This window comes from Telopea speciosissima, chromosome 1 (genome assembly GCF_018873765.1).
Source record: "Telopea speciosissima isolate NSW1024214 ecotype Mountain lineage chromosome 1, Tspe_v1, whole genome shotgun sequence".
NCBI classification, from domain to species: domain Eukaryota; kingdom Viridiplantae; phylum Streptophyta; class Magnoliopsida; order Proteales; family Proteaceae; genus Telopea; species Telopea speciosissima.
The window spans coordinates 53,256,455-53,281,903 of NC_057916.1; the positions used below are offsets into that span (position 1 = coordinate 53,256,455).

General features: G+C 37.8%; 1 protein-coding gene across 2 annotated transcripts in view; it reads right to left on the reverse strand.

The window, feature by feature from the left end:
- Nucleotides 1–14,535: 14,535 nt before the first annotated feature.
- Nucleotides 14,536–25,449, reverse strand: part of LOC122670871 (B3 domain-containing protein Os07g0563300-like) — a 31,420-nt gene continuing 20,506 nt past the window's right edge. The window contains exons 9-14 of one of the 2 annotated variants that reach the window (XM_043867899.1): nt 24,183–24,230; nt 23,821–24,084; nt 22,544–22,593; nt 18,490–18,603; nt 15,710–15,780; nt 14,536–15,494 (exon numbers count right to left, since the gene is read on the reverse strand). In XM_043867899.1, coding sequence (XP_043723834.1) covers nt 14,716–15,494; nt 15,710–15,780; nt 18,490–18,603; nt 22,544–22,593; nt 23,821–24,084; nt 24,183–24,230 — 1,326 coding nt within the window. In that variant the 3' untranslated portion in view covers nt 14,536–14,715. Of the gene's footprint in view, nt 15,495–15,709; nt 15,781–18,489; nt 18,604–22,543; nt 22,597–23,820; nt 24,085–24,182; nt 24,231–25,449 lie in introns of both variants that reach the window. The other variant, XM_043867891.1, reaches the window with a different exon arrangement.

Below are 25,449 nucleotides of genomic sequence, written 5' to 3' on the forward strand. Positions count from 1 at the left end.
ATACCATGTTTTAATGGTAAGAACTAGCAGAAATAAACAAAAGAGAAGAGAAGAACCAAGATTTAACGTGGTTCGGTCACCCAACGAGGATGCCTACGTCCACAGTGCAACTCCCCACTCAACTATCGACTTGGGGAGGGTTTATTCCCTTTAAATAATGATGTGTACAAGAGAGATTTAAGAGAATTACAATCACAATAATTTTTGGATTCTTCACCACAGAGATAAGACTTGGACTCTCCCAAATTACTTGACATACTAGGACTTTGGTGTCCTAGTCGATCTACTTCTCTCAAACCGCCAACACATTCTTTCAAAATTAGAATTATGTAATATTTTCCAATTTGAAGGAATCTCAAAACTTATCCAAAAATATTACTATCTACTAGACCAGTTGAAGCAAAGTTTTTGGATACAACTATACGTTCTTTCATAAACTTCCAAGGATGGGATGAATTATGTATAAAAAGTTGCCCTGAATTTCTAGAGAAAAAAATAGATAAACAGGATACTTTAGGATTTAGAATTAATTATGTCTTAAGAATAATAGCAGAATGGTATGTTGAAGTTAAATCTAAAAAACAAGTAAAAAATCAAATTAGCAATACCATTTATGGTCAAAGGTATTGCAATAAGATTCTCGAAGAAAATTGGGAAATTTGGTGTAATATTCCTAAAAAATGTACTACAATCAGTAGGAAACATTTTAAATGGAAAACATGAAAGAAAAGAAAAATTTTGAAAAATAAGAAAAATATTAGAAAAAAATGAATTCCAAAAAATATCGTTGCTATATCTACAATGACTAAGGTCACTATGCAACAGTGTCCTAAAAATAGATCAAGTGCAAGAAAGATGATTAAAACTCTTGAGCAACAGGAGTTAGAAGTCTTATTTGGAGATGAAATCTTTGATATTGAAGATGTTCTTTTTTGAAGTAGAATCTGACGCAGAAAGCTCAGATGAAAGTGAAGACGAGCAAGTCTTCATGAGTAATGAAGAAACTTCACACCAATTGCAAAATGTGATAGGAGAAGAAATCTCCCTCACTGAAAATCAATTAGAAAAATGCAGAAAATCAAGAAAGAAGATATATATAAAATTTCGGTGTTTAGTCCATTTTTCAGTTCGAAGAAACATCCCGATATTGTGAGATATATTCACCTAGGATTAATTCAAGTTACATTGACTGCTTTGTTTAGATAAGGCATTGATAGTCCAATATTAGTTGTAGCGTTAGACAAACACTTCAAAAACGAGACCCAATAAGAGCTTTGATTGGGGGAAATAGAGTCGATCCATTAATCTAGTAACAGGTGTAGTTTGGTTTAATATTAGACCAAATTACTTTGTATCAATCAATTGATGATCCTAATATAGATAAATTATGTATGATCAAAATTATGACAAGGAATTAGGTATAAGGTCTAATCTTTTTGATGTTGCAGTTCATTGGAAGACACTCCATGAGCTGACTAAAACTACTCAAACATCAATAAAGTATAAATCCTTAGGAAAAGTTTTGTTCAGTTGTATGAACCTCACAGTTTTGATACTACAATAAAGCCAAAATTAATTAATCCTAAGGATTTAACAATCCCAACAGATTGGTTCATCAGCGAGTTCACTTAAGAAAATGAGGAACCTCATGAAAAATCAATAGATATTTTGGCATCAGGAAATAATATTTATTTTCGAAAGCATAGTTCTTCCGCAAAACAAGGAGAACCATCCAATAATTGGACACCATCTTTACCAAGACTGAGTTTAGATGGACAGAAAACTAGACTTAATTTCGATGAACCGAAAATACAGTCTAAACCACGTTTAAGCTTAAGTCTTGAATAGCAACCAATACAAGAATATACTAAAGAATCTAAGCAAGATTCCATAGCAATAAATATTGTAAAAGTTCTTGTAATGCTAGGAACAAGTTTCAACAAAGATGAAGAGTCAAATGCAGAAAAAGTGTATTTGACCAATCAAGGTAAAAAGAGATACACCTATATAATAGGAGAACTAACTCAAATTCACAAGTTATAAGCCCTATAACTTGTGTATGATAATAGTAGATACAGGTGCTACAACTAGTGTTAGTATGTAGGATGCATTGCCCTCAGAAAAGTGGGTGAAGATGAAGCGTCAAACTTGCCCCAGTCTGACTTAGATTTTGCTTAAAGAGCAAGAATCAGCAGCCACCCACTCCAATGACCTGTGGTGTATCACCCCAGTGGTTACAATCAACAGGGAGTCCCCACTGATGACATCCACCATGCCTGTGAGAAGATGGGTAGCAACACCATGCAGCTGCTCAAATCCATTACCTGCAGTACAACACAGAGCATAGGTAATTCTCTCTCCTGAGGATTTGGAGGGTTATGCCCTTGAATATGTCCCTTATATGTGTGGTGGGGTGTTGGGAAAGTGTCATGTGGACAGACAATCCTCTGTAGAAACCATAGGCAAAACACAGCAGTGATGTATTCTCTGGACGATGCACTAGACGATTGGCCCAAAGCTCCAGTGAATCATCCAGTGATGCCAGAACCTACATTTTTTCATTCCAAGATTGTGGGAGCTGCACCTACTGCCTTCAAACACCTCCAATAGGTACTTGAGAATTTTAGGAACCAAACCCCCTCTTGGAATCCATGTGGGCCCCACCTATGTAGCTAAACTAGGCCAAAATTACTTTAAAAATGCATTTTCACTATGGGGCTACCTTACCAAACAGGCCTTAGTTTTATAGAAATTATAAATAGGGACCCAACCCATTTCAAGTTATTTCTACTGTTCAAAACCGTGGAGAGAAGGAAAATAAGAGAGAAAGAGAGGAAGAAGAAGGAGAAGGGAAGATTGGATCCTTTGGAGCTTGGCCAAACCTTCCACAGCCCTAAGGTAACCCAACCAAACTTAGAACTATCCTCTAACCATGTTTCAAATCTGGTTCTCTGATTTTGAACCCAAGACCAGAGCATACATGGCTGTCTATGTAGGAACTCCTATGAGATCATTGCCTGGAGCTTCAAGAATGCTTAGATCTTACATGCATGGTTAGTTTTAGGGGTTTTGTATGTGATTATACTGCCTAAGCTTACTGTTACAAGCATTCTAAGTTCCAGCCATGCATTTAGCTTGACTTCATATCTGATCATGCATGCAAACCATTGACAGTGAGTTGAATGCATAGATCCTTGCATGCATGAGCTGATTTGCATTCTAGGGCCTGAGGTTGTAGCTAAAATGCATATGCATGCTTGTTATTATGTGTGTAGATAAGGTTTGAATGACTGTGTTACGGCTTGGCATATTTTTTACCCAAACCCTAACTCGAATCCAAATGTAGATCCAGAACCCGAAGTCGTTATTTGATCATGCATGCAAACCATTGACAGTGAGTTGAATGCATAGATCCTTGCATGCATGAGCTGATTTGCATTCTAGGGCTTGAGGTTGTAGCTAAAATGCATATGCATGCTTGTTATTATGTGTGTAGATAAGGTTTGAATGACTGTGTTACGGCTTGGCATATTTTTTACCCAAACCCTAACTCGAATCCAAATGTAGATCCAAAACCCGAAGTCGTGGTACCGTGTGCGTTATAGAGTATTGATTTGATGTTCGAACGGGTAGAAGATGAAGAAGGAATCCCGGTGGTAATATGCCGGTTGCCGGTAAAATGACGTGTACCTCCCCCATACAATTTCAAAATTTATAATTTAAAGTATAAATTATGGTAATCGACTCTAATCATGCCTTGTGGCATTTTGGGCATATGAATAATGCTGAAATTTTATTTGTGCGCAAGAAAACACCGACACTCGGTGTCCCGGCACAAAGATAACAAGGATAGCAAACACTGGTTGATGGCATTGGTCGACTACTACATCGACCAGAGATTGCTGTCACAACAGATTTTGGTCTCGAGAGTGCGAGGCCCAATGTTTTGAGTCGAGGATCTCGCCGTCACGTCCCAATTATTTAGTTAGAAGGTTTTCCCAACATTGTGGATACACGGGCCCACTAATCAGTCCACATGTGCGTGTGTCGGCTTTAAACATGATTTATTACAAATTAACTCATTAATCGACAAACCATTATAACAATTGTTTAATTAACTATATAAACAAAACCCTAAGACTCTATTTATTTCTCTTCAAATCTAACCGACCGAAATAAAGTGAGGAGAGAAAAGTCGAAAGGGAGGGCTGATACCTTGATCCATCCCTGTCCTAAGGTAAGATCATCACCTTCATCACCTCTAGTCATCTTAAATCATTTTTTCTTCTCAAACCCTTGCTGAATCAAAAGGAAGATCATCAATTTTCGATCTATGTTGATGAATCCATTGCTGGATTCATTCCTTTTTCGAGTAGACCTCAAACCATATGAATTCCTACTCTTTTTACTCTTTTCTCTTAGCTACACCAAATCAGTTTCAAAAATTAAAACTATGAGATGGATTCTCTACTATTTTTCCATGACAAAATGGTTTGGAAGTTTCAGAATTTAAACCAATTACCCCATGCATGATCAAGACCTAAACCCTAACCCTAGGTTGGCCTATTTGCTATCAAATTCACATACCTACTGTTGGAATTGAAGCAATAGAAACTTGATTCAGCCATATGTGGCTGTTATACCAATTTAAATCAAAGAATTTCAGCTATGGTTATACCCATCTTCAAAACCCTCAATTTCTCATATATGTGGATCATAATATGGTTCCAATTCATAGTGATGCTCATGTGAACATCATCCCATGATCAATTGGATGAGATTCAACCAAAAACCTCATCAAAACCCTGAATTTCAACCCTACTATGTTGCTGTAAAATCTCTGTGGGAGTTCTGGTCGATTGGTACATCCACCAGAGAATGTTGTCTCAGTCTTACCTACTGTTATCTCAGGATGATGTCCTGGTCTACTGTATCATCATCCTGAGTTGTTGTCACACTCTTGAATGAGTCTTGGACCTTATCCAACCTAACTCCAAGGTAACCTTAGGACTCCACATGTACTTGGACACCCTCTAACACTGTGTGTGGTTAAATACTCTTAGGACTTTACCTTTCGATCATCGAATTGTACCGACAACCGACTCGAAGCATAACCCGACTTCACAACTACAAACATAACAAGGTAAGTGGGGGTAGGCTTTGATTTCTTTTAAGAGTGTTTCTTTCATTCTTAGATGTATTTGCTAGGAATCATTTGCATATTTAAATTCCTGTTTTATTTATGATATTTATTGATTTCATTATTTATGACTTATGGACATGAACGATGTGATGTGAAATGATGTGCAATATGAATCTTTGTGTTAGAATAGATGCCGTAGTCGACTTGAAAACGAGAGGTATGGTGTGCCGTAGTATGGGATGCGGGAGCACTGTACACCTTGTACTATGCCATTTAGACTACATATTCCTTGATGCTACAACCCTTACCAGTAGGGGTTCAGGTGTTGGATGATCATAGCCCCTTGTTCTGAGGAGTACATACTGGGATGGGGTCCAGGCTATGATTATTGGGGTCTACCTATGGGGAGGTATATAATACCAACGATCGGTGTAGGTCCCATACAACAATTAAGGTACGTCTCAAGAAAATAGGAAGGAATTGAGATTGTTTCCCGAGTTGTTGGCGTAACATTAACTTAGAGACTTAGGCATTGTTTGTTAGGTGTAATTAGGATTAAAACTGAATCCATGTATATAGGATTCTTGCTTGTGTGTGTGGTCTATCCTTTACTTACTGGGATCAGTGGAGCTCACCCCTGTGGAATTTCCCCTTTTTAGATGAACCTGCAGGTGGATGTCATGGTGGCAAGGAGGATAACTTTGAGGCAGAAGATTTCGATAATGGTATGTTTGCTGGTTTGGACAAAGGGGGTTGTGACCCCAATCATGCGGACAATTAAGGTGTCCTTGAAGAACAAGGACTGATGACGTTGTGTTATCTTCATGTTTTCTTTTGCTAAACACCATCCTTTTTTGTGGAAGAATTTCTACTGTTTATATTTTAGAATAGTTATGTGTTGACCCAATGGTCGTGAACTTGGGAATATCGAGTGAATCATGGAACAGAACCATGCTACTGTTCCCAAAATTGTTGAACAATGTTGAGCAAACCTAAACCAAACCTGGAACTCTAAGACCCTTTGTAGACAATATTTAATGTGTTCTAATGGTTCGGTCAACATAGGTTATAACCCCGAACACGAGGTGCTGTGTCAGACACCGACTGGGACAGAGCCGGCTGAAGGACAAGCAGGATTGACATAAGGTGAGTGGAATTACACCATGGGTGTAGGTGTAACATGACTGATGAGTCATGACAACAACAACAACAATATTTACTGTTTTATTTATTAAATTACTTTATATTCCTATTTATTTCTGATTCGTATCTGCTGGCTATTGGAATTGAATGTTAATGTTATACTTGTGGAAATGTTAGATTAGATGCTGTAGCCGGCTTGGAAATGAGGCCTGTGGTAGCCCGTAGAATGGGATGCGATTGACACCACCCAACTCATACTATGCCATATAAAATGCATTGGGCTAGAGTATCATCACCCATGCTACGAACCCTTGCCAACATGGGTTAAGGTGTTGGATGTCTGTAAGAGAACCTATATCAAAGGAAAAAGGCAAAAAGGAAAAGAATTATGTTACACTGGAAAGGTGATTACTTGGTTGAATGCCAGAGAAAGAAAAATATTATATCAAAATGGTGAAAGGTGATTTCACAGACTAATCCCAGAGGGCTAGTCGGGCTGACCATGGAGAGCATGCTGGAGCCAACTAGTCCTCTCCGACAACTCAATGGGTGTATCGCGGGAAGGGGTTAGAAGCCCACACCAGGGATACATGTATCGGGGATTGTAGTAGCACTTTTACCTACCTTAGTTGTGATGCTAGGTGGTTTAATAATAAAAAGAACCTCATCTCATGTAGGACTCATTTGGTTGTGCTTGCATGTGCATGCATGGTTATATTTCATTCACGGGCTCAGTGGAGCTCACACTCTTGTATATCTCTTCTTCTTTAGATGATCTTACATGTGGACGTGATGTTGGCGGGGAGGCTTATCATGAGCAAGAAGGTGGTTTTGATTATGACTGTGTGGGTGTGGACTCGGACAGAAGCTATCCCTCTAGTACGAGTGATCTCGGTGACGGTTGAAGATGGCCCGTGAAGGACGGGCAGTTTACCTCTCCTAACCTAGGGAATTCTTTTTTATGTAGATACTTGTCTACTGACTTTTTCCTTTTTGTATAGCTTGCATGGGGCTTTTATTGAGTGCCCCTTTTGTTATTTTGTGAGCTATTGGTTGGAGGTGTGGTGACTGTCTGGATGGTGGTGTTGAGAAACTTGAAAGTTTATGTAGATATTAGTTTCTGCTATACTCTGTAATTATGTTTTATCCATCGCTATGGGTGTATGTGTTTGTGAATGGTATTAACAGCTTCTAGATCCTTGGGGTTTGGCGGATTACTACCGTGCAATTCAGGTCACCTACTTAATCCTTCTAGGGGGTGGTTTGGGGTGTGACATGAAGAAACCAAAACCGGTTCAGGGAATTAATGAAAGTAAGATAATTGGCCAGTATAAAGCTAAGGATATAGCAATTTGGTTAAATTAAAGAAAATCCATAATCCCAAAAATAATATGTCTTCCTCTTATGCATCGTAATTTTATTCTTGGAAATAATTTCCTAAATAATTATCTACCAATGCAAGTTCTTCATAAATCGATTTCACTAACCTTAGCCAATGAGTCAGTAGAAATACCATTGCTAGACCAGCATATGGATAGAAATTCTAATACAAAAATTATTCAAGTATTAGAGGATGGAGAAGAAGATGCAGAAGAAAACAAGAAGCTACAATTCAAAGGGTAATATAATTACCTGAAGAAATAAGAAACAATATTTACACAAGAACAATGTATCTACCAATCATGGAATTACTAGAACAGTATGATTGGTCAATATTTAGAGAAGGAATAAATACTTCAATTAAGATGTTTTCGAACAATTTTAATATTCAAGCTGTAGAACTTGGAATTGTTTCTCTCTTAAAAATAGATAGAAATAATTCAGGGCAGTTAAACCAATTTCCGACAACAAATAATTTAGGTGTGACAAGATCAAAACTTTGGATATATATTTATTCGTCTCTAGCCGAGAGACCTTCACCAACAAGGTTTTGCCAACCTTATCAAACTTGAAGAATATCTACATCCTAGAATATTTACAAAGGAAAATAGAATTTATGGGGGATAGAAAATCCTATAAATTGGAGAACAGAAAGATTTCTTAAACTGGAGAAATTGACCCTAAAATATGAAGAAATTTCAAATGGAAAATATTGTTTGACAATAGAAGAATGGTTACTTTACCACAAATACAAAATTATATAAACTGAAGGGTCTCCGCGTCCACCCCTGCTATCTTGATGAAATGGAAATCCTATAGAGATAATAGAACATAGAAGAAATTTTGAAGATTGGTATAGCACTATTTGGCTAACGGATCAAATAGATGTATCAGATGAAACCAAAGAAGATTGGTAGAATCGTTATTATGAAAGACAAATTTTATTACATAGACATCAAATTTCGTAGAATTATCTAACAAAGTTTTTAAGTGCAGATTATAATTTTGAAGACCACTAGCCAAGTGGACTAACAAATATCTAATCCAAATGGATCATTGAATATTTATCTACAGGGTTAGAAACCTTCCTAGACAAGGAAGATGGATAGAAGACAAAAGTCATACGGAGTTAGACCAAACTCTTATGATCAAGTTGGAAAGGCTAGGCCAAGCCCCAACAGACCAGCCCATTATGCTGAGTGAGTTACACCAACAGCTAGACAAGCCCGAAATTAATCTTATGCATCAGTGGTTAGACAAGCTCGAAATGAATCTTATGCATCAGTGGTTAGACAAGCCCCTATTCCATCAAAGCAACATCAATTTCAAAGAGAAGTTGATATCAAGGATTTTTATAATCTAGGAATACCCACATAAATCTATGAAGAATTAAATAGCACATGGAAAGCACACCTTCTAGCCAAGAAGGGTCATTTTCGTAAGTATATGGGTAAACTTGCAGATAAGGTGGTTGAGCATACAACACATCTTAAGTTTTTAAAGAATCTCAGTTTTATTCTCATTACACAAATGAATTGGGATGAAGATTTTTCTTATGAAAAAATCTCATTATTTCTGGAATTATCCGACTTCTTAGCAGAAAGCTTTGAAGATCCTAGATTTGAAAAAATACGAAGAATATGTGTCTTGGAGAAAGTAAAGGCATTACTCCCAAAAGTAATCTTCACAAAAATTAAAGAGAAGATTGAAGATCAAGAAATTATAATTAAGCAAATGTTATTTTCGAATATCAACGAGATAAACTGTTTCCAAGGTATTGCAAAAATAACCATTTTTTTTGGACTACAGGCAGTGGAAATTCAAGAAATAGAGTGGAGAATTACTAGTCAAATAATTTTCCAAAGCAATGATTTTGATCAATTCTTCAATGATCAAGACCATGATTATTCATGTAGGAGCAATGTGGAATTATTCAAAATATTTAACTTTTTGGATGGCAAGTTCAGTTGGATGGAGGGTCAGTAAAAAAGTCCACCAGCCATATCAAATCTGGCATCTCAAAATATCTGATGAAGAAGAGCTAAATAGACAACATATTTCAGTAGCTTCAAGATTTATTGAGAATATTTTTATGCCAAATTATGTTGTTGATAGTCCTTTGTACCTAAGTAAGGTGGTAAAAGAAATTCAATCTGAAAATTCTAAATTCATGGTGACTAATGGTAGAAGGCTATTCGTCACTAATCTTAACATTATGTATGGCTGGTGGAGATATTATCCAACAAATGATAGACCGCGCCATAATTGATATTCCAGAAGACCAGTTAAGGATGGCTGATAGTACAAAAATATTAAAACAACAAGAATATAATACTATCGCATCATCTGCAAGTGAAGATTCGATTTACATCCATAATATATGATGGACGCATAAAGTAGTCAAAGATTCCCTATCTGACTGCAATTTTATCTAGCACACTTAAAATTTTATTTACAATACCGTCACGTGAAGATCCTAGAACGGTGTCCACGTCGACCGCATGATTTGCATAATACAGATAAAGATCAACACAAATGTAAAGAATTTTACTGTACCTGACACATGTCACTTTTCATTACTTTTACTATGTAATTTTTGTTTTATTATAACTTCGTAGTCTATAAAAGGAGACGATAGTTTCATTTGTAAAATAGTGGTCTTTGGTGTGTTAGCACTAGAGAAGGAGAAGAATCTTTCGAGAGTTTTCTTCTCTTTAAAAGTCTTAGTGTTTTGTCATTCTCTTTCCCAAGTCTTCTCTCCACTAGTCCATGTCTCCGCTCTTCTCTCCACCATCTCTTAATGTTTCACTAGTGTAAGTGTACCACTTCCTTTTGTCTTCCTTCTTATCTCTTTTTCTTATATTTATATAAATTCGTATGTATGAAGAGTCTCTAGCCTAGAATATTCTATGTAAGTTCTTTCTTTTCTTTGTTATAATATAAAAGGTCTATGTATGCTTTCTAAGTTCTTCTCTTCCCTCTTCAACTCTCTTCTCTTTATGCAATCTCTTTTATGTAATCTCTTTATGATACCAGATTACAACTAAGAAATAAGGAGGATCTTACATAAAGAGATTACATAAAAGAAATTGCATAAAGAGAAGAGCATTGAAGAGGGAAGAGAAGAACTTAGAAAGCAAACGTAGAACTTTTATATTATAACAAAGAAAAGAAAGAACTTACATAGAGTACTTTAGGCTAGAGACTCTTCGTACATAAGAACTTTTATAAACATAAGAAAGAGAGATAAAAAAAGGAAGACAAAGGAGAAGTGATACACTTCCACTAGTAGAACACTAAGAAATGGTGGAGAGAAGAGTGGAAGACATGGAGTAGTGGAGAGAAGACTTGGGAAAGAGAAGGACAAAACTCTAAGACTCTTAAAGAGAAGAGAACTCTTGAGAGATTCTTCTCCTCCTCTAGTGCTAACACTCACCAAAGACCTATCTCTTACAAATGAACCCTCTCCTTTTATAGACTAGGGGTTACTGTTGGAATATATAATCCAGAATATCATGGGGGTATTCTGGTCCTTTTGGGGTAGATTTATTCTTATGATATTAGGATTAAGTTGCTGCTCTTACAGAGTTAGCTAGTTAGGGGTAATTATGTCTATTTCAGTCCCTTTGTGACTATCCCCTCTATTATAAATAGAGGGGCTTACCTATCAATGAATCTAACACATTCTATTCTCTAAGTCTCTCTTTCTAACTCACGGTTCTACTAACATGGTATCAAAGCCAAATCTGATCTATGTTCGAAAGAAAGAAAAAACCCTTCTTCTCTTCAATTGACTTCTCCCTCCTGTCTGTCTTTCTCGGTTTCACCTTCTACTGATTTTTCTTCTTCTCATCCTTGTAAGGAGGCAGCACTAATGAGGTAAAAACCTAAACCAATGATTTAGTTGCTGCCCTCCTCCATCCTATCTATTTTTTCCATTGAAATTCTGCTGGAAGCATACCTGCGATTTGGAGTTTTTTTCAGAATTCCTTGAAGATCAGCTTCCTATCACTATTGAAGGCTGATCTTCCACCATTGGAGCTCCCTTTGCTTTCTTTTCCAGCACCTATCTACCCTATTCCATTGTTCTCATTTCCTTTTTTTTCTCTAGCTTTCATTCACCTTTCCAGCCTTGATACCCTAATCGATCTCAACTTGCAGGGTTTTTCAAAACCCTGACTCCAATCGATTCTAGGGTTATAATTCTCTGTTCAAGCTGAACTTTTGTGGGTTGCTTTCCTCCATTACAAGGACCACTTGACCTCATTATTGCACCTTTGTAAGCTTTTTGAAGACCCCTACCCCAATCGATCTCTAATTTTCAGGGTTTTTCAAAACCCTGAAACAAATCGCTTTTTGGGAGAGGGATGCTTGCTGCTACTGAAGTGCTTTGGAGGTGGTTCTAACATTAAAAGTGACATACTCCTTCATCAATTCATGGATTGAAGAAGTTTTATTTACTGTGATACCTGCTGCCCTAATTTTTTGCAACTTTTTGGTGTCTCTCCCTCTTGAAGATCAATTCTCATTCCAACTGGGGATTGGTTGTTCGCATTGGAGGTCCCATTGAAGCAGTACTAATCAGCATCTATTGCAAGTCTGCATTAACAATTACAGCCCCCTTTCCCTATATCGATTTCAATTTCAGGGTTTTCCAAAACCCTGACTAGGGCTATCCTATCACGCTAATTTTTTGAGGAGAGTCTTATACATATCAGAGGAGTATTTGACCCACGTTTCAGCATCATTCATGGAGTTTTTTGACAAAATTTAGGTTTCTTCCTTATGGTCAACTTCTACAACTATCAACCTATTTTTTTCTAGTTCCTATGTGACTAGCTGCATCAATTCCTATTGGATCTGCTGAGTTATTGTTTACTACTTGCTGATTCTATTGAGCCTTAGGTCATCCCTTGTTGGTTTTGCTGCTTGGTTTTTGTAAGCATGACTGGTTAACATGTTACTGCTGCCTTTATGAGGACTACCGTTGTCCTGCTCTTGAGACTGAATATCCTACTATTGGAGATCGAAGTTCTTCCACATTGTTGAAGAGTTGAATCTACTACCCTGGAGATCAGTCTATTTGGGATTGCAATAGTGTGTTCATGGTTATTGGTTGCGACTACGAATCTATATAGTTGTGTGAAGCTTTTCTACTAGTTCAAATCCAGCTTACTTTGTGAGGCTGATCCTATCATTGTACTCTAACTCAGGTCTGATCCAAGTTTTTTTTAAGCTTATTACATCAATTCTGCCTAGATATCTTCATCAGTTCTATTCAACATATGGGAGTTTATTGGAGTTTTGCACACTGGTTCTTCCTTGTTTGAAGATTGATCAAGCCTTTAATATTGGAGTCTTTCCTTGCTTCAAATCAGATCTGTTTATCTTATATTAGATCAAATCTGAATATTGGAGTTTGGTGTTTCTCTCCGGCATGAGTTTCCATCTAAGGAGTTTGTTTGATCGTTTGAAGATGGTTGACAATCTATATGTTGAATTATTTTTCTCCGTGATTCATTATCCCACTGCTTTCTTTTTCACTTCACCACCTCCCATACCGTACCTTTGGCATATACACATAACCACTTTGAAAGTTTATGGTATATCTCTACCTCCTCGTTCTGTGCTTCAGATCTTTCATACACAATGTTAAGATTAGTGACGAATAGCCTTCTACCATCAATCACCATGAATTTAGAATTTTTCGATTGAATTTCTTTTGCCACTTTGCCCACAATTAAATTGACAACCGTGCTTATAGAAGAAATTGGATCCCTACCAACCCCAATATACATCTAAGGTCAACAAGGTATCCAAGGATATTTCCTTTCATTAATTGAAGAACCAATGCCCACCTTTCAACAAACAGATTCTCTAACGTTAAACCTAGAAAGTTCCAAATTAATTGTATGTTTTAGATATGAAAACCTGATGTAATCTAAAACCCAACCCCCCCCCCCCCCCCTCTTACCTTGTCAGGTTAATAAATATCAAACCACAAAATTAGAGAGAATTTCTCTGTGCTCCTGAGATGACCCTCGCTGATAGCATCCAATTTAGAACAAACGTTTTTGGGAAACAGAAAAACAAAAGACACAAGGTACCTAACTAAAGAGACTTCAAATAGGATTGAATGCCCTGCCTGAGACAGCAAAAGCGACTTCCAATTTGCCAACTTGCTGATTATACAATGCAAGAGCCTACTTTTGGCAAGAGAATTCAATGCAATTGGTCAGTAATGGCTTTCAGCTAATTGGTCCTTAATTGGTCATTTTTGGGCGATTCAACTAATTAGTCCGAATTGAATGGTCTATTACATTATTCCGTATTCTCTGATGTATGAGAAGGGATGTTTTTGAGTTGGGTTCACGTTCATGTACGTGAACGGCTCCCAACTGTTCAGATGGAATCCATCCATATGGGTCTCACAAAGTGAATTCCATCTATACAGTTGGGAGTTGTTCTCGTACGCTCACGTATGTGAACATGAGCTGGACTCGTTAAAAACAACTACACTACGATAGTCACTGATAAACCCCATGAGCGCCAGTGCCAAGGAGATACATGATTGGTTAAGTCACACAACCAAAAGGGCCACCAAGCAGAGCACATACCAGCAATCTGGAAGTACCTATTACCTTCATGTAGTCTTTTTTTTTTTCCCCCCCTAAAAATAACTGGAACAAAATAGGTAGGTATTAAAAGAAGAGAACCACCAAGTTGTCCTGAGCGCAGTGAAAAGCAAAACCTTAAAAAAGGATTAAAAAAAAAAAACGAGCTACTATCCCCACTGCCCATACTACTCTTGCTGTTTAAGAGGATGAGAATCACAACACATCGATTCGATTCAATACCCCGTTTGAGTGTTGATCATGTTATCTATCTAACTCTTACCTCTTTTTCTTTTATGTACAAAGGTAATGCCTTTTGCTTGTGTGGTTGAGGTTGAGTTTGTTGGCGTCTGATGTGAATGTGGATCCGAATGTACAACGAAGCTGTCCCCAACCGCTGAAATGTTACAATTGGCACATATCAGTGCTAAGGATCTAGCCCGTTGCTGATGTTGATGTTGACATGGACATAGGCAAAGTGACTGGATGCTCCATGTCACCATCAAGATGACCACTACCACAAGGAACACCATCAAGCCTCCCCTCCACCACTCCACCTCCGACTGCTTCAATTTGATCAGTGATTGGATCTCCGTCACTCGCAGAACTTGATAATCTCTGTTCCCTGAGATATCTCTCAGTGGCATCTTGGATCAAACTCATGTTACAGGAATCTGACGTTGGTGATGGCTCATCCTCCCTCTCTGGCTGGATGTTCAGGTCAATCTGGCCTTTAAGAGGTGAAGAGGAAGGTCTTTTACTGTTGGGGTTCTCATCATCAACAGTCTCATTCACCAGTGGGTGTTTTGGGTTTGAACTGCTGTTACTTGTGTTACTACTCAGTGGTGGATCATCCTCTGGTTCTGCCTTCGGAGACTGCTGGAGCTGTTCTTTCTTACGTGCAGTTTCTGCTACCTTCTCTGATTGTCGTTTCTCGCGCCGCAGCATGAGCGTGCGGAAGCGCCTCTTCACAGTGAGGCATACATTGCATGTGCACGTCGGCTTGTGCTTCGGGCCCTTCCCACTCGGAGGCTGGATGCAGACAATGCATGTACAGCCAGGCCGATGGCGAGGGTGCTTTGTGGTGGCTTGGGACGACGAAGGGAGAGCCTCTCCCTCTCCCAGAATGGCAAGGTTTGCAAGTGTGTCAAGCCCCTCTGAAGCTTCAACAGCCTCGGTCACCTGTTTGGCAGCTTTGGTTTTCTTGGGAGCAGCTGCCCAGTCACAACCACAAGAAATTTTCACATTCCATCTTTTGATACTTCGGGAATTTGAGAATCAGGGCACAGTATAACATGACACCACTACCAATAGTACAGTAACAATACAACTACAATAAACCCTAAATGGTACCCCCAAGAGCATCCAATGCTCCACAATAGTCATGTTTTAAAAATGTCATCACAATCATATTTCAAGTTGTTCATACCAGTGCTCTTAGAGGACAACAGATCTTCAAGCTGTTCTGTAGTTAATTCTTGCGGTGATGAACATGTAGATCTGCTTGCATGAAGTGCAGAAATGTTAATAGAATGCCTACTTAAGATCATGTTTAGGACACTGATAACTAGATATGAAATATCAACCAGATCAAATTGTCACAAGATCTGTCACTATGAAAATTGATATATAGGAAAACAGTGAAACAACTGTTAGAAAGGCTATCACCCATATTGCAAGTATTTAACATAGACTACCGAGAGGGTGCATAACGCAGTCTAAAAAATCCACAGGGTTATGGATCTTAGATGCAACAGCAGAGTAGTGAACCTGGACAGAATGTTGCAACAAGGGGAGAGAGAGAGAGAGGGAACAACAGGGTTGTTTCCCTTTGGGGGGGGGGGGGCAGCTCAATGGAAGAGGAGAGAAAAGGGATGGACCTGCCCCCGGAGAAGAGAAGAGGAATTGACAGGGAAGAAAGGGGAGGAGAAGAGAACGCGATGGGGAGAATGGGTAGAGAGAACAGCTCTCAATATCCAGTAAAAATATTTCTTCATTCAATGCCAATCGATTGGAAGTTACATCTCTTTAAAATAAATAAAATTTAAAATAAAAACTAGAGTTCCAACCAACTAAGACTTCCTAATACTACTAACACTCAAAGACTTAAATGAAAGATTTAAAAGAATAAAAATCTACCTAAACAGAACCAGTGACCAGATGTGCGCCCGATGACTTAAAGACATCTATCTAATATAATTTTAAAATAAAATAGGATGCAGTACAAGGTCAGCCCAAACAGGCCTCTAAATAGTCCAGATGAGTTAAGTTAAAACCAGCCCAAACCAAGCCCTTTTCGTCCAGCAAAAATTAAGGAGATCTCTTGACAGATTTGTGGGCCCCATGTGGACAGGTGGCATTGGAATGGTGGGAGCTGCCAAGATCTTTGAGTTTCTATTTCTATTAGTTTCTCTTCCCTTGTATTGCTACTTAGTTAATAGCTAAGCTAAGTAGGCTTCTATTTCCATGTACTTTCTACTTTCATTGTTTAGTTTCTATTTTTAAAACTTGCTTGGCAGCCAATCTACTCCCCACGCCATACTTGGAATGTTCTTATGCTCATTATAAATAAAGTGGAAGGGGCACAAGAGATCACTATATTGGTTGGAGCTATTTTCTCGCTCTATGTGAGTGGTGAACTGTGGTGATTCAGTCACATCCTAGGTGATTTCTAATCTTCTTCTTTGCGTTTATTTATTTGAAGTTGATAAATTCTATTAGTTTTTCCAGCACTGTTGTTGGGTCTGTTACCTACTGTTGTACAGCAACATCGCTAAGCCTTCAGCCGACAGATTCTAATAATCTATCTGGCCATCGCAGATATTAAGCTGTTACTCTCCTCCATCCTTCCATTCGATTTAAAGTCCATGTTCATCAGATGGCTGGTTAATGAGTTATGATCATTGTTTGAGGAATCGGTATCGGATTGGCCGATCCGGCAGATTCGTAATGATATCAGTGGAGACCAATACCGATCTCTGACCGATCCCGTATCGGTGGATTGGTATGGACGGGTAAAAATGGGAAAAAAAACTAATTTTTCAATGAAAACAGAGCCAATCCAGACCGATACGGCCAATCCGGATTGGTATGATAGTTTTTTCAACTTACTAACTTGCCGATCCGGATTAGTATGATAGTTTTTTCAACTTACTAACTTGACGATCCGGATTGGTATGATAATTTGTTCAACTTAATAAAACCCTGGTTATGAGAGTTTTTTCAACTTACTAACTTGCTGTTTGTGACTTTCTATTTTGTCCATGTCAGTTTCTCATCATTGACCGTTAACTTCCATTGATATTTTTACCACTTAAGCTCCCCCATAAGTTCTCTAGGATATATTGATTTCACCTTCATTGAGTTCATCGTTTGTGAGTTCTGTTCATTCAAAGTTTCTGCTGTGTTTTAGGATTACTGCGATTCTGTTTTCTGTAGGTTTATTAGTGTTGATTTGTGCCAGCCTAGCATACCTCATCAGAATAACTTCCTAACTAATAGCTAATGGGCCCCACTACTATTGTTATCGACACAAATCAACAAAACAACTTAAAAAATTATCCTATGTATCTAGCCTATATTATTACAATACAATCAATCCAATGGTGATGATCATACTCCTGAATCAGTGCATGCTGATAAATGGAAGAATATATTATTGAATTTGAGTCTGAAATTCGATACGGGCAATCCATTCCATTTCCTAGATTTCCAATGATTGGAATTGCCACATCACCATTCCACATGGCACAACTAGGTGGGCAGTCCATAGATATACCCCTCTAGATGGCACAGACCAGAAATTTTTTTTCCATTAAACAATATTCAGTTTTTGTCTCCTAGGTTTTGAGGATTCTTCAACTGCACTGACATTAAAGGTCATTAGGCAGATTCACCACCTTTATTCCCAACTAAATACCTCATACCAATGGAACCAATTACTGCCAGTGATGTTGGCTAAAATTTAGAAAGGCAGGGAATGGTTCATCCAGGATATAGTTTGCAGTTTTTGCTCCCAATTGTACTTTTATTTTTCTTTGTACACTCTGCTTCTTTCTCTAATTAAGTTGTTATTTATTAAAAACAAAAACAAAAAAAGGGCAATTTTCACTGCTGAAGCAATTTTCAACAGAAACCAAGAAGCATATACAACACCATAGAAAGTGCAAATGGCCATGTCCCAAAAGCAGAATATGGTAGACCCCATACCTTTTGGGATCCCATGAATTATAAGAACAGATCCACCTTGACCGAAGAAGCACATTGAATGGCAGTTTCCGCCACTTAGAACAGTCTTCACACTGAACCCATTGAATCTTCACACTGTCACATATGAACCAAAGCATTAGCATTCACTTGGCAAGGATATATAAACGTAATAACCAATCTTATGCTATAGTAAAACGAAAAAAAACCCCATTAACGATTAAAAGTTGAACAAAGGCCGCAGAGACACTTGTCCTGAGGTCAGCTAAATCAAGTGGACACTTGTCAAGGAAGGATTTCAGCTTCTTTTTTTCCCCACTTTATCCTTGTCTAAGTATTGTGTTAAGAAGATGCGAAAGCAAAATGCCCGGTCTATGACATGGCAAAGAATCTTTCAAAAGTACCCTTGAAAATTAAAGCAAATACCATCCAATCTATAATCTAAAATATACCCCATCAATTTATGCCAGAACCTATTAAAACATTAGCTTGGCCTGCACAGGGCACCATCATACATGTGCCTAGAGTTAAGAAATGCCATTATGCAACAAGGGTTTCCCATATCAACGCAAAACTATAGATAAAATGTTTTTCCATACAAATGTCATATCAAACTTGTTAAGGAATAGCTTTATAAATCCCTATAGTAAAGTATTGTACCATAGAGGGTACTTCTTTTCTTCTTATTTATACTTTTGTTTTTAAGTACACTTAAGTTGGGGGTGTATATTTAATTACACCTGTTATATCCTTACAAATAAAGGTAGTACTAGAGATAGGGTAACCATCTATTTTTCTCTCTACCGGATAGCTATTCTCTTCTCTTCTCCTTCTCTTCTTTGCTGGTTATTTTTTATTTTTGCTTTGTTACATGGTATCAGAAACTCAATAATCAGTGATCTCTGGTCTTCACTTATCTGTTTTGAGAGTCTAATAAGAAGCCAGGTGGTATTTGCAGCAAACAATGATGTTTGTGTTGATGTGTGATTGATTATGAGATCTGTTTAAGCCATTGTCTAGTCTCCAACAGAATATGGATTAGATCTGGTTATTTGTTTTTGAGATATCTAATTTCTCCTAATCTGATCCCTTTCTGTGCCTGGTGGACTCTGGTTCTGCGATGTGGAGTTGGAATTTTATTATATACTTCTGTACTGTGGTTTGAGAGTTGTGTTTCTATCTTCCTTCTGAAGTGCTTCTTCCAGTTGGTATTGCGCTGATTATTCTATCTGCGACCCAGAGTACTTCCTCAGATCTGGAGTTTTGGTTGCTCTGCAATATGGAATCTGAGATTCTGTCTTTGATAGATATGTTGATTGGTGGCTGCTGTTTTGACCTGCAATTTGTGCTGCAGCTTCTTGGAGATCATTGCTGATCTGATCTGTTGATTCTTGGTGTTTCTCCTCCCAGCTGTTGATGGTGTATACTTGGTGACTGCTGTTTTTCCCTGCAGCAAACTTTATTTTCTGTTATCAGTTATCCTACTCCAAATAAGAGACTGCAGTATTTTTTCATCCATTCATTGAATTGATCTTTGTGCGCACTTGATATAATTTTCAACCCATTAAATCAGGTGTTCAACCAAGACACTGTTCAGATCTGCCTGTGATGCGTCTCTACCAGATTTTTCCTAAATTCTAGATTTTTTTTCTTCTCTTCTGGGGTGTAAACATTCTGTTGTTATTGGTTGAATTCAGCCTCAGATATTTTTATCTTTCAGCAATTGCTACTGATATCAGATCTAAGTCTGTGATTTGATATTCTTTGTTGATGGTCCCTGTGACTACTGTGTTGTTGATATTATTGGTGTTTTTTTTCTCTGCTCAGATTTATTTCAATCTGTACTATCTGGGATCTTAATTATTGCTTATGCTTCTTCGCTATGATATGATTTATTTATGTTGATTCTGGTTGTTGCTGCAATGTGATGTTGGGACTGAACAGATCATCTTTTTATTCTCTCCGACGTTATCTGTCCACGTGTAGAGCTACATGTGAGGGGGAGAATGAAGATGTTGGGAGTTATAAAGATTTCTCCTTAATAAGATTATTTGCATGTCTTCTTATTGAAGATTCTTTCTATCTTCTCATTGACGACTTGTTATTATGGATTTCTTTTTATTGAAGATTTCTTATATGTCTAGAGTTCTTCTAGCTTTCAGGTTTTTAGCCTGCAACAATGATTTATTCATCTTCCACTGCAGCTATTTTCTGGGCTTTTACTGTTTTCTGGCCTGCAACTGATATTTTATGCCACTTATATTGGTGCTTATTATCTGGGTTTCTTCTTAACGGAGATTTCTCTGTTGCTACTTATGCTGGTTGGTGTCTCTGATCAAATCTACGCTGGTCTGGTCTGTTTATGCTGTGATTGAAAGAATTTCCTCTCTACAGTTCTTTTGTTTACTACATCTCTGGGTGTGGTTGCTGGCCCACAGTCTCTACTTCTAAGATATTTCTTCAAGCTGGAGCTTATGCTGATCATTTATCTTCTGCTTGTTTCATGTTGCACTGTAGGAGATATATATGCTCCAGCTTGAGGAGTGTTAAGGAATAGGTTCTTAAGTTTTTATAGTAATGTGTCGTACCATAGGGATACTTCTGTCTAATGTAGAAGTAGTTCAAGTAAGAACCACTCTACAGTAGGATCGATGATAGGCCAGAATTGATGCTGAAAATTGATATTCAATTGCTGGACAGACTAGGAGATCAATCACTTTGTTCAGCAGCATATTTACTCTTCGATCGCAGTGCTTGTAGCAGATCACAGTTTCACACAAGAAAATAAAAAATAAAAATGGAAAAATAGAAGATAGGATAGAAGAAGGATGATTTGGATTGGTCCTCTCACTCTCTCCCTTGGGCCTCTCACCCACGGCCTCTCACTGTTGTTGGGGTTGGCTATCTCAGCCTGGGCATCTCACCCTTCTCAGCCTCTCTCAGGACAATGCATTGCAAAACAACAACATAACTTCATTCATTAAATCGTTGGGGACTCCAAGGGAGTCTATTACATTATATAAGCAGCAAGGCTCATCTCAAAAAAGAAAGAAACAAAAAATAGAAACTTACAAGAAAGGAAACAAACTGGAAAAGGAAACTAATACTTTCCTGTACTGAAACTAAGTTGCTTGTAAAGACAAACCAAATTATTACAAAAGGAATAAGCTAAAAATAGAAATAAATAACTAACAAAAATAGAAACTAGATCTATGCCAAAATAGAAACTAATGAAATAGCAACTAGGGACATGATATTGGCAGCATCTAATCTTCCATGCCAGCTTTCCTATGGCCCACAGCACTGTTCACGTGAACAGTGTCACATGAAGAGTAATTTTTTTTTTTGTTTTTTGAAATCTATCTTGGTCCCTTCTCTTCTTCACGCTTCTCTCTGGACTGGGGCTGCCTAATGTGATGCTGCATCGAGCCAACAAAAACCTGCCACATCATCAGACCGGGCTGCTTCTCACAGCAGTTGAATCCCACAACTACACTGGACTGGTTTTGGGACTTGTTCATGCGGCTACACATGGACTTGTGATCTACATCACTGTCATTATTGCTTCTTTATACTATTGTTTTAAGTACACTTACGTTGGGGGTGTTTATTGTAATTACACCTGTTATATCTTTATAAATAAAGGTAACTAATTCTTTTCTTTCTACTGACTAGCTATTCTCTTCTCTTTTTTTTCTTCTCCTCCTTTGCTGGTTATTTTTTATTTTTCTTTGTTACAAAACTATTGTCCACCATAACAAAAAAATTTTTAAGAGCCAAACAAAAAAGGCATTTCACAAAGGGGACTGAAATGACTGCCCCACCCCCATGAAAAGCGGAAATCCTGCTCCCGTAATGCCAATGAGCGCGCTCTCATTGCCCCCCCCCCCAACACGATCTCATTGGCCACTCCCCCACAGAGAATGAAAACCCATATATTATATAGCAGAAGAAAGAAAAGAAATTCTGCCACATGTCAAGTTACAGCTTGAAGAGGATTAATTAATAAAAATAAGCATTTCATATCAAAGAACCAATGAAAAAAAGATGAGCTTACCCCAATTGATTGGTTGTGAAAATTGTAGGTTTCCCAATTATTGGTGCTTCCTGCTACAAACAATAAAGTCAGACATCCACATGAGAGGCAGCCTTCACTGTTCTATACTTTCATTTGTTAACGCGGAAAGAGATTCATCTCATTGTAAAGATCACAACTGCCAATAATAATAGAAAACTCTACATTACAAGAAACAAATGACACAAAATCATATAGAACATATCTATACAAAGATTAACAAGTTGCTATTACAATGCAATTCCTTTGTGCATCCAGGAAAATCTTGTTTCAGCAGAGGAGAGCATGCCTTTCCTGCCCTGCAGGTTCTTCATACATCAACGAAGCATAGTTCAAAAACTCGCCGAAATTTCAGCAGTTTCAACATGTCAGACGAAACAGGATGCGAAACGAAACAAGCACTGTTTTGCCAAAATTTCGGTCATTTTGTTTTGATATTTCGATCATTTCGGTCTAAAAAATGCACTGTTTCATCGAAATTTTGGTAATTTTAGCCATTTGCGCCCCGAAATGGCCAAGCGCAACTCATGGAAAAAAAATACAGTGTCAGTAAAATTTTGCCGAAATTTCGGTATATCTCTCATCTCAGTCTGAAAAATAGCCCCCCCCCCCCCCTAAAAAATAAAGTTTGTTAAAACTTTTAATGAAAACCCATCACACACTGAAACATTTAGAGTCCAAACAAACTCATGAGTTGTAGTACCCATACCCAGTGCACAAGGCTCCTGCGTTTAGCAGGGTCTGAGGAGGGTCAAATGTACGCTGCCTTACTCCTGTTTCCAGAGAGGCTGTTTCCATATCATAATGGAACTCCCAGGTAGGTGGTCTTCTAACCCTAATTTTCTTCTTCTTTCCTCTTCTATTCAAGGCTTGGAATGAATTACCAACATAATATCCCACAATGCCCCATATGTAGCTTCTTTATTTTTCAGACCTTTATCTAGCCATGATTTTCTCATGAGATATGCAAATTAAAAATACAATTTACTGATTTCCAAAGAACTTGGCTGCTGAAGAAGTGAACTGTTGAGAAAATGATTAATTTCTTCACCAAATTTGTTCTTAAAACACTTATCCACCCAACAGAGCCTAACTACTAGGGTTCATTTACAGGAGAAGAGAACTTCATTAGTTCTTATTCATCCCCTTTTCACTGCTCTGGCATTTATTAGTTACAGGTCCATAAATATAAAAAAGAACTAGCATAGTCTGCAGACAGTGAAAATGAAGTACATAAATATATCACTCGAAGTGCATACCCCAAATTCCTCAATTTCCAGGCCTTCAATTATCACAACACTAGGATCGTGATTGGGAGGTGGCCGAAGCAGCTCCTGAGCCTCCTCCCATGTAATCTTGAGCTCTATTAAGTCCTCATTTTCAATGCGTAGGCGTTTACTCTTTGAACCTAAGGTGCTGCTTTTCCTCTTAGTTGGAAGGGAAGCCTTAGCTCCAGGTATTTCTTTTGCTATGTATCCTGATTTATCAACTTTGGACCAAACACTTGGATCTGCCGAATTAACCTGGTTAATCAATGAGTAACTTGTTTATTCAGGACTACTTTTAAAGGAAAAAATGGGAATAAATAGAATTTCAGTAGGCTGGGATTTTCAATATTAACCTCTCCATTTTTTGGGACACCATTCCCAGGCTTGGGTGTCTGCATCTCCTGTCAATAGAAAACAAGTAAAGTAAACAAAGTTATTTAGGGCACATAAACTGAGATTTTGTTGCACCATATTACAACCGTATGGTTACAACAAGATTCCGATGGAAAGGTAACTAAATAAAAGAAGAGTAAGATCTGTGTCTATAGAGTAGTGATTTAGGCAACCATTTAGTTTTTTATGAGAAGGCCACCCTCATGGTAAATAAAAAAAACACCTTTCATGGAAAATAAACAATCTTATGCTAATGAAACCTTAGTGTCTTGCCATACACAATACAGGCAGTTTTCACTTCTGGGTGTCATCATAAAGACAGGACTCCCAAATCATTGTTACGAGTCCCTGAACTTGGGCTTGGTAAGTTATTCATTCTTGGAAAACCAAACAATTTTGCTGTCCAAAAAAGAAGCGTTGAATATCACAATAATTGATTTTCTGGTCAGAACTTCACATTGAGTCACAAAAAAGATTAATCAAGACGCATATTCTAGTCTACAGCCTATATAATTGCTAAGCAACCCCCTGCAATCTGCTAAGCCCACTGTATTAATTTAATTGGTGAAACTGTAGTAGTAGAATAATATACAATTCTACGTGCAATAGAAATTTCCAGTAAAATGAATTTAGGACATTTTGTCAGATTTTATGCAGGTAATCACAATAAGATCAATTCATACTTCACCTGAACCTACCATTAAAATAAAAATTTTCATTAGGAAAAAAAACAGGAATAGATTCTGTAGTAAACCAAGAAGATGAAAATGCATCATCTGCTTTCTTGGGATTTGGGAACCCACTGTAACAAATCCTTTGCTTTGGAACATATGATCACTCTGACACGGTTTTGTTTCTCAATACTACACAACAAACAAGCTGACTCAGTTGACTATATGGAGTAGCATGAGCAAGTGAGCAACTACAACATTGGAACCACATATATTATTGAGCATCTAAAACCATCAAAGAAAATGCTATAATGAAGGATCTGCATGAACCATCAGCATAGTTCAAAAACTCGACGAAATTTCGTCGATATCTTGGAAATTTCGAAGATTTCGGTCAAGCTGAAACGAAATGACACCTCGAATTGAAAAAATACATTATTTCGGACGAAATTTCGGCTGTGTAACATCTCGCCAAAATTGGGATCATGACTTTCGGTAGAAATTTCGACCGAGAGCTCTCTGGAAGTCCCATTTCGCCAATGTACGATGGTTTTTG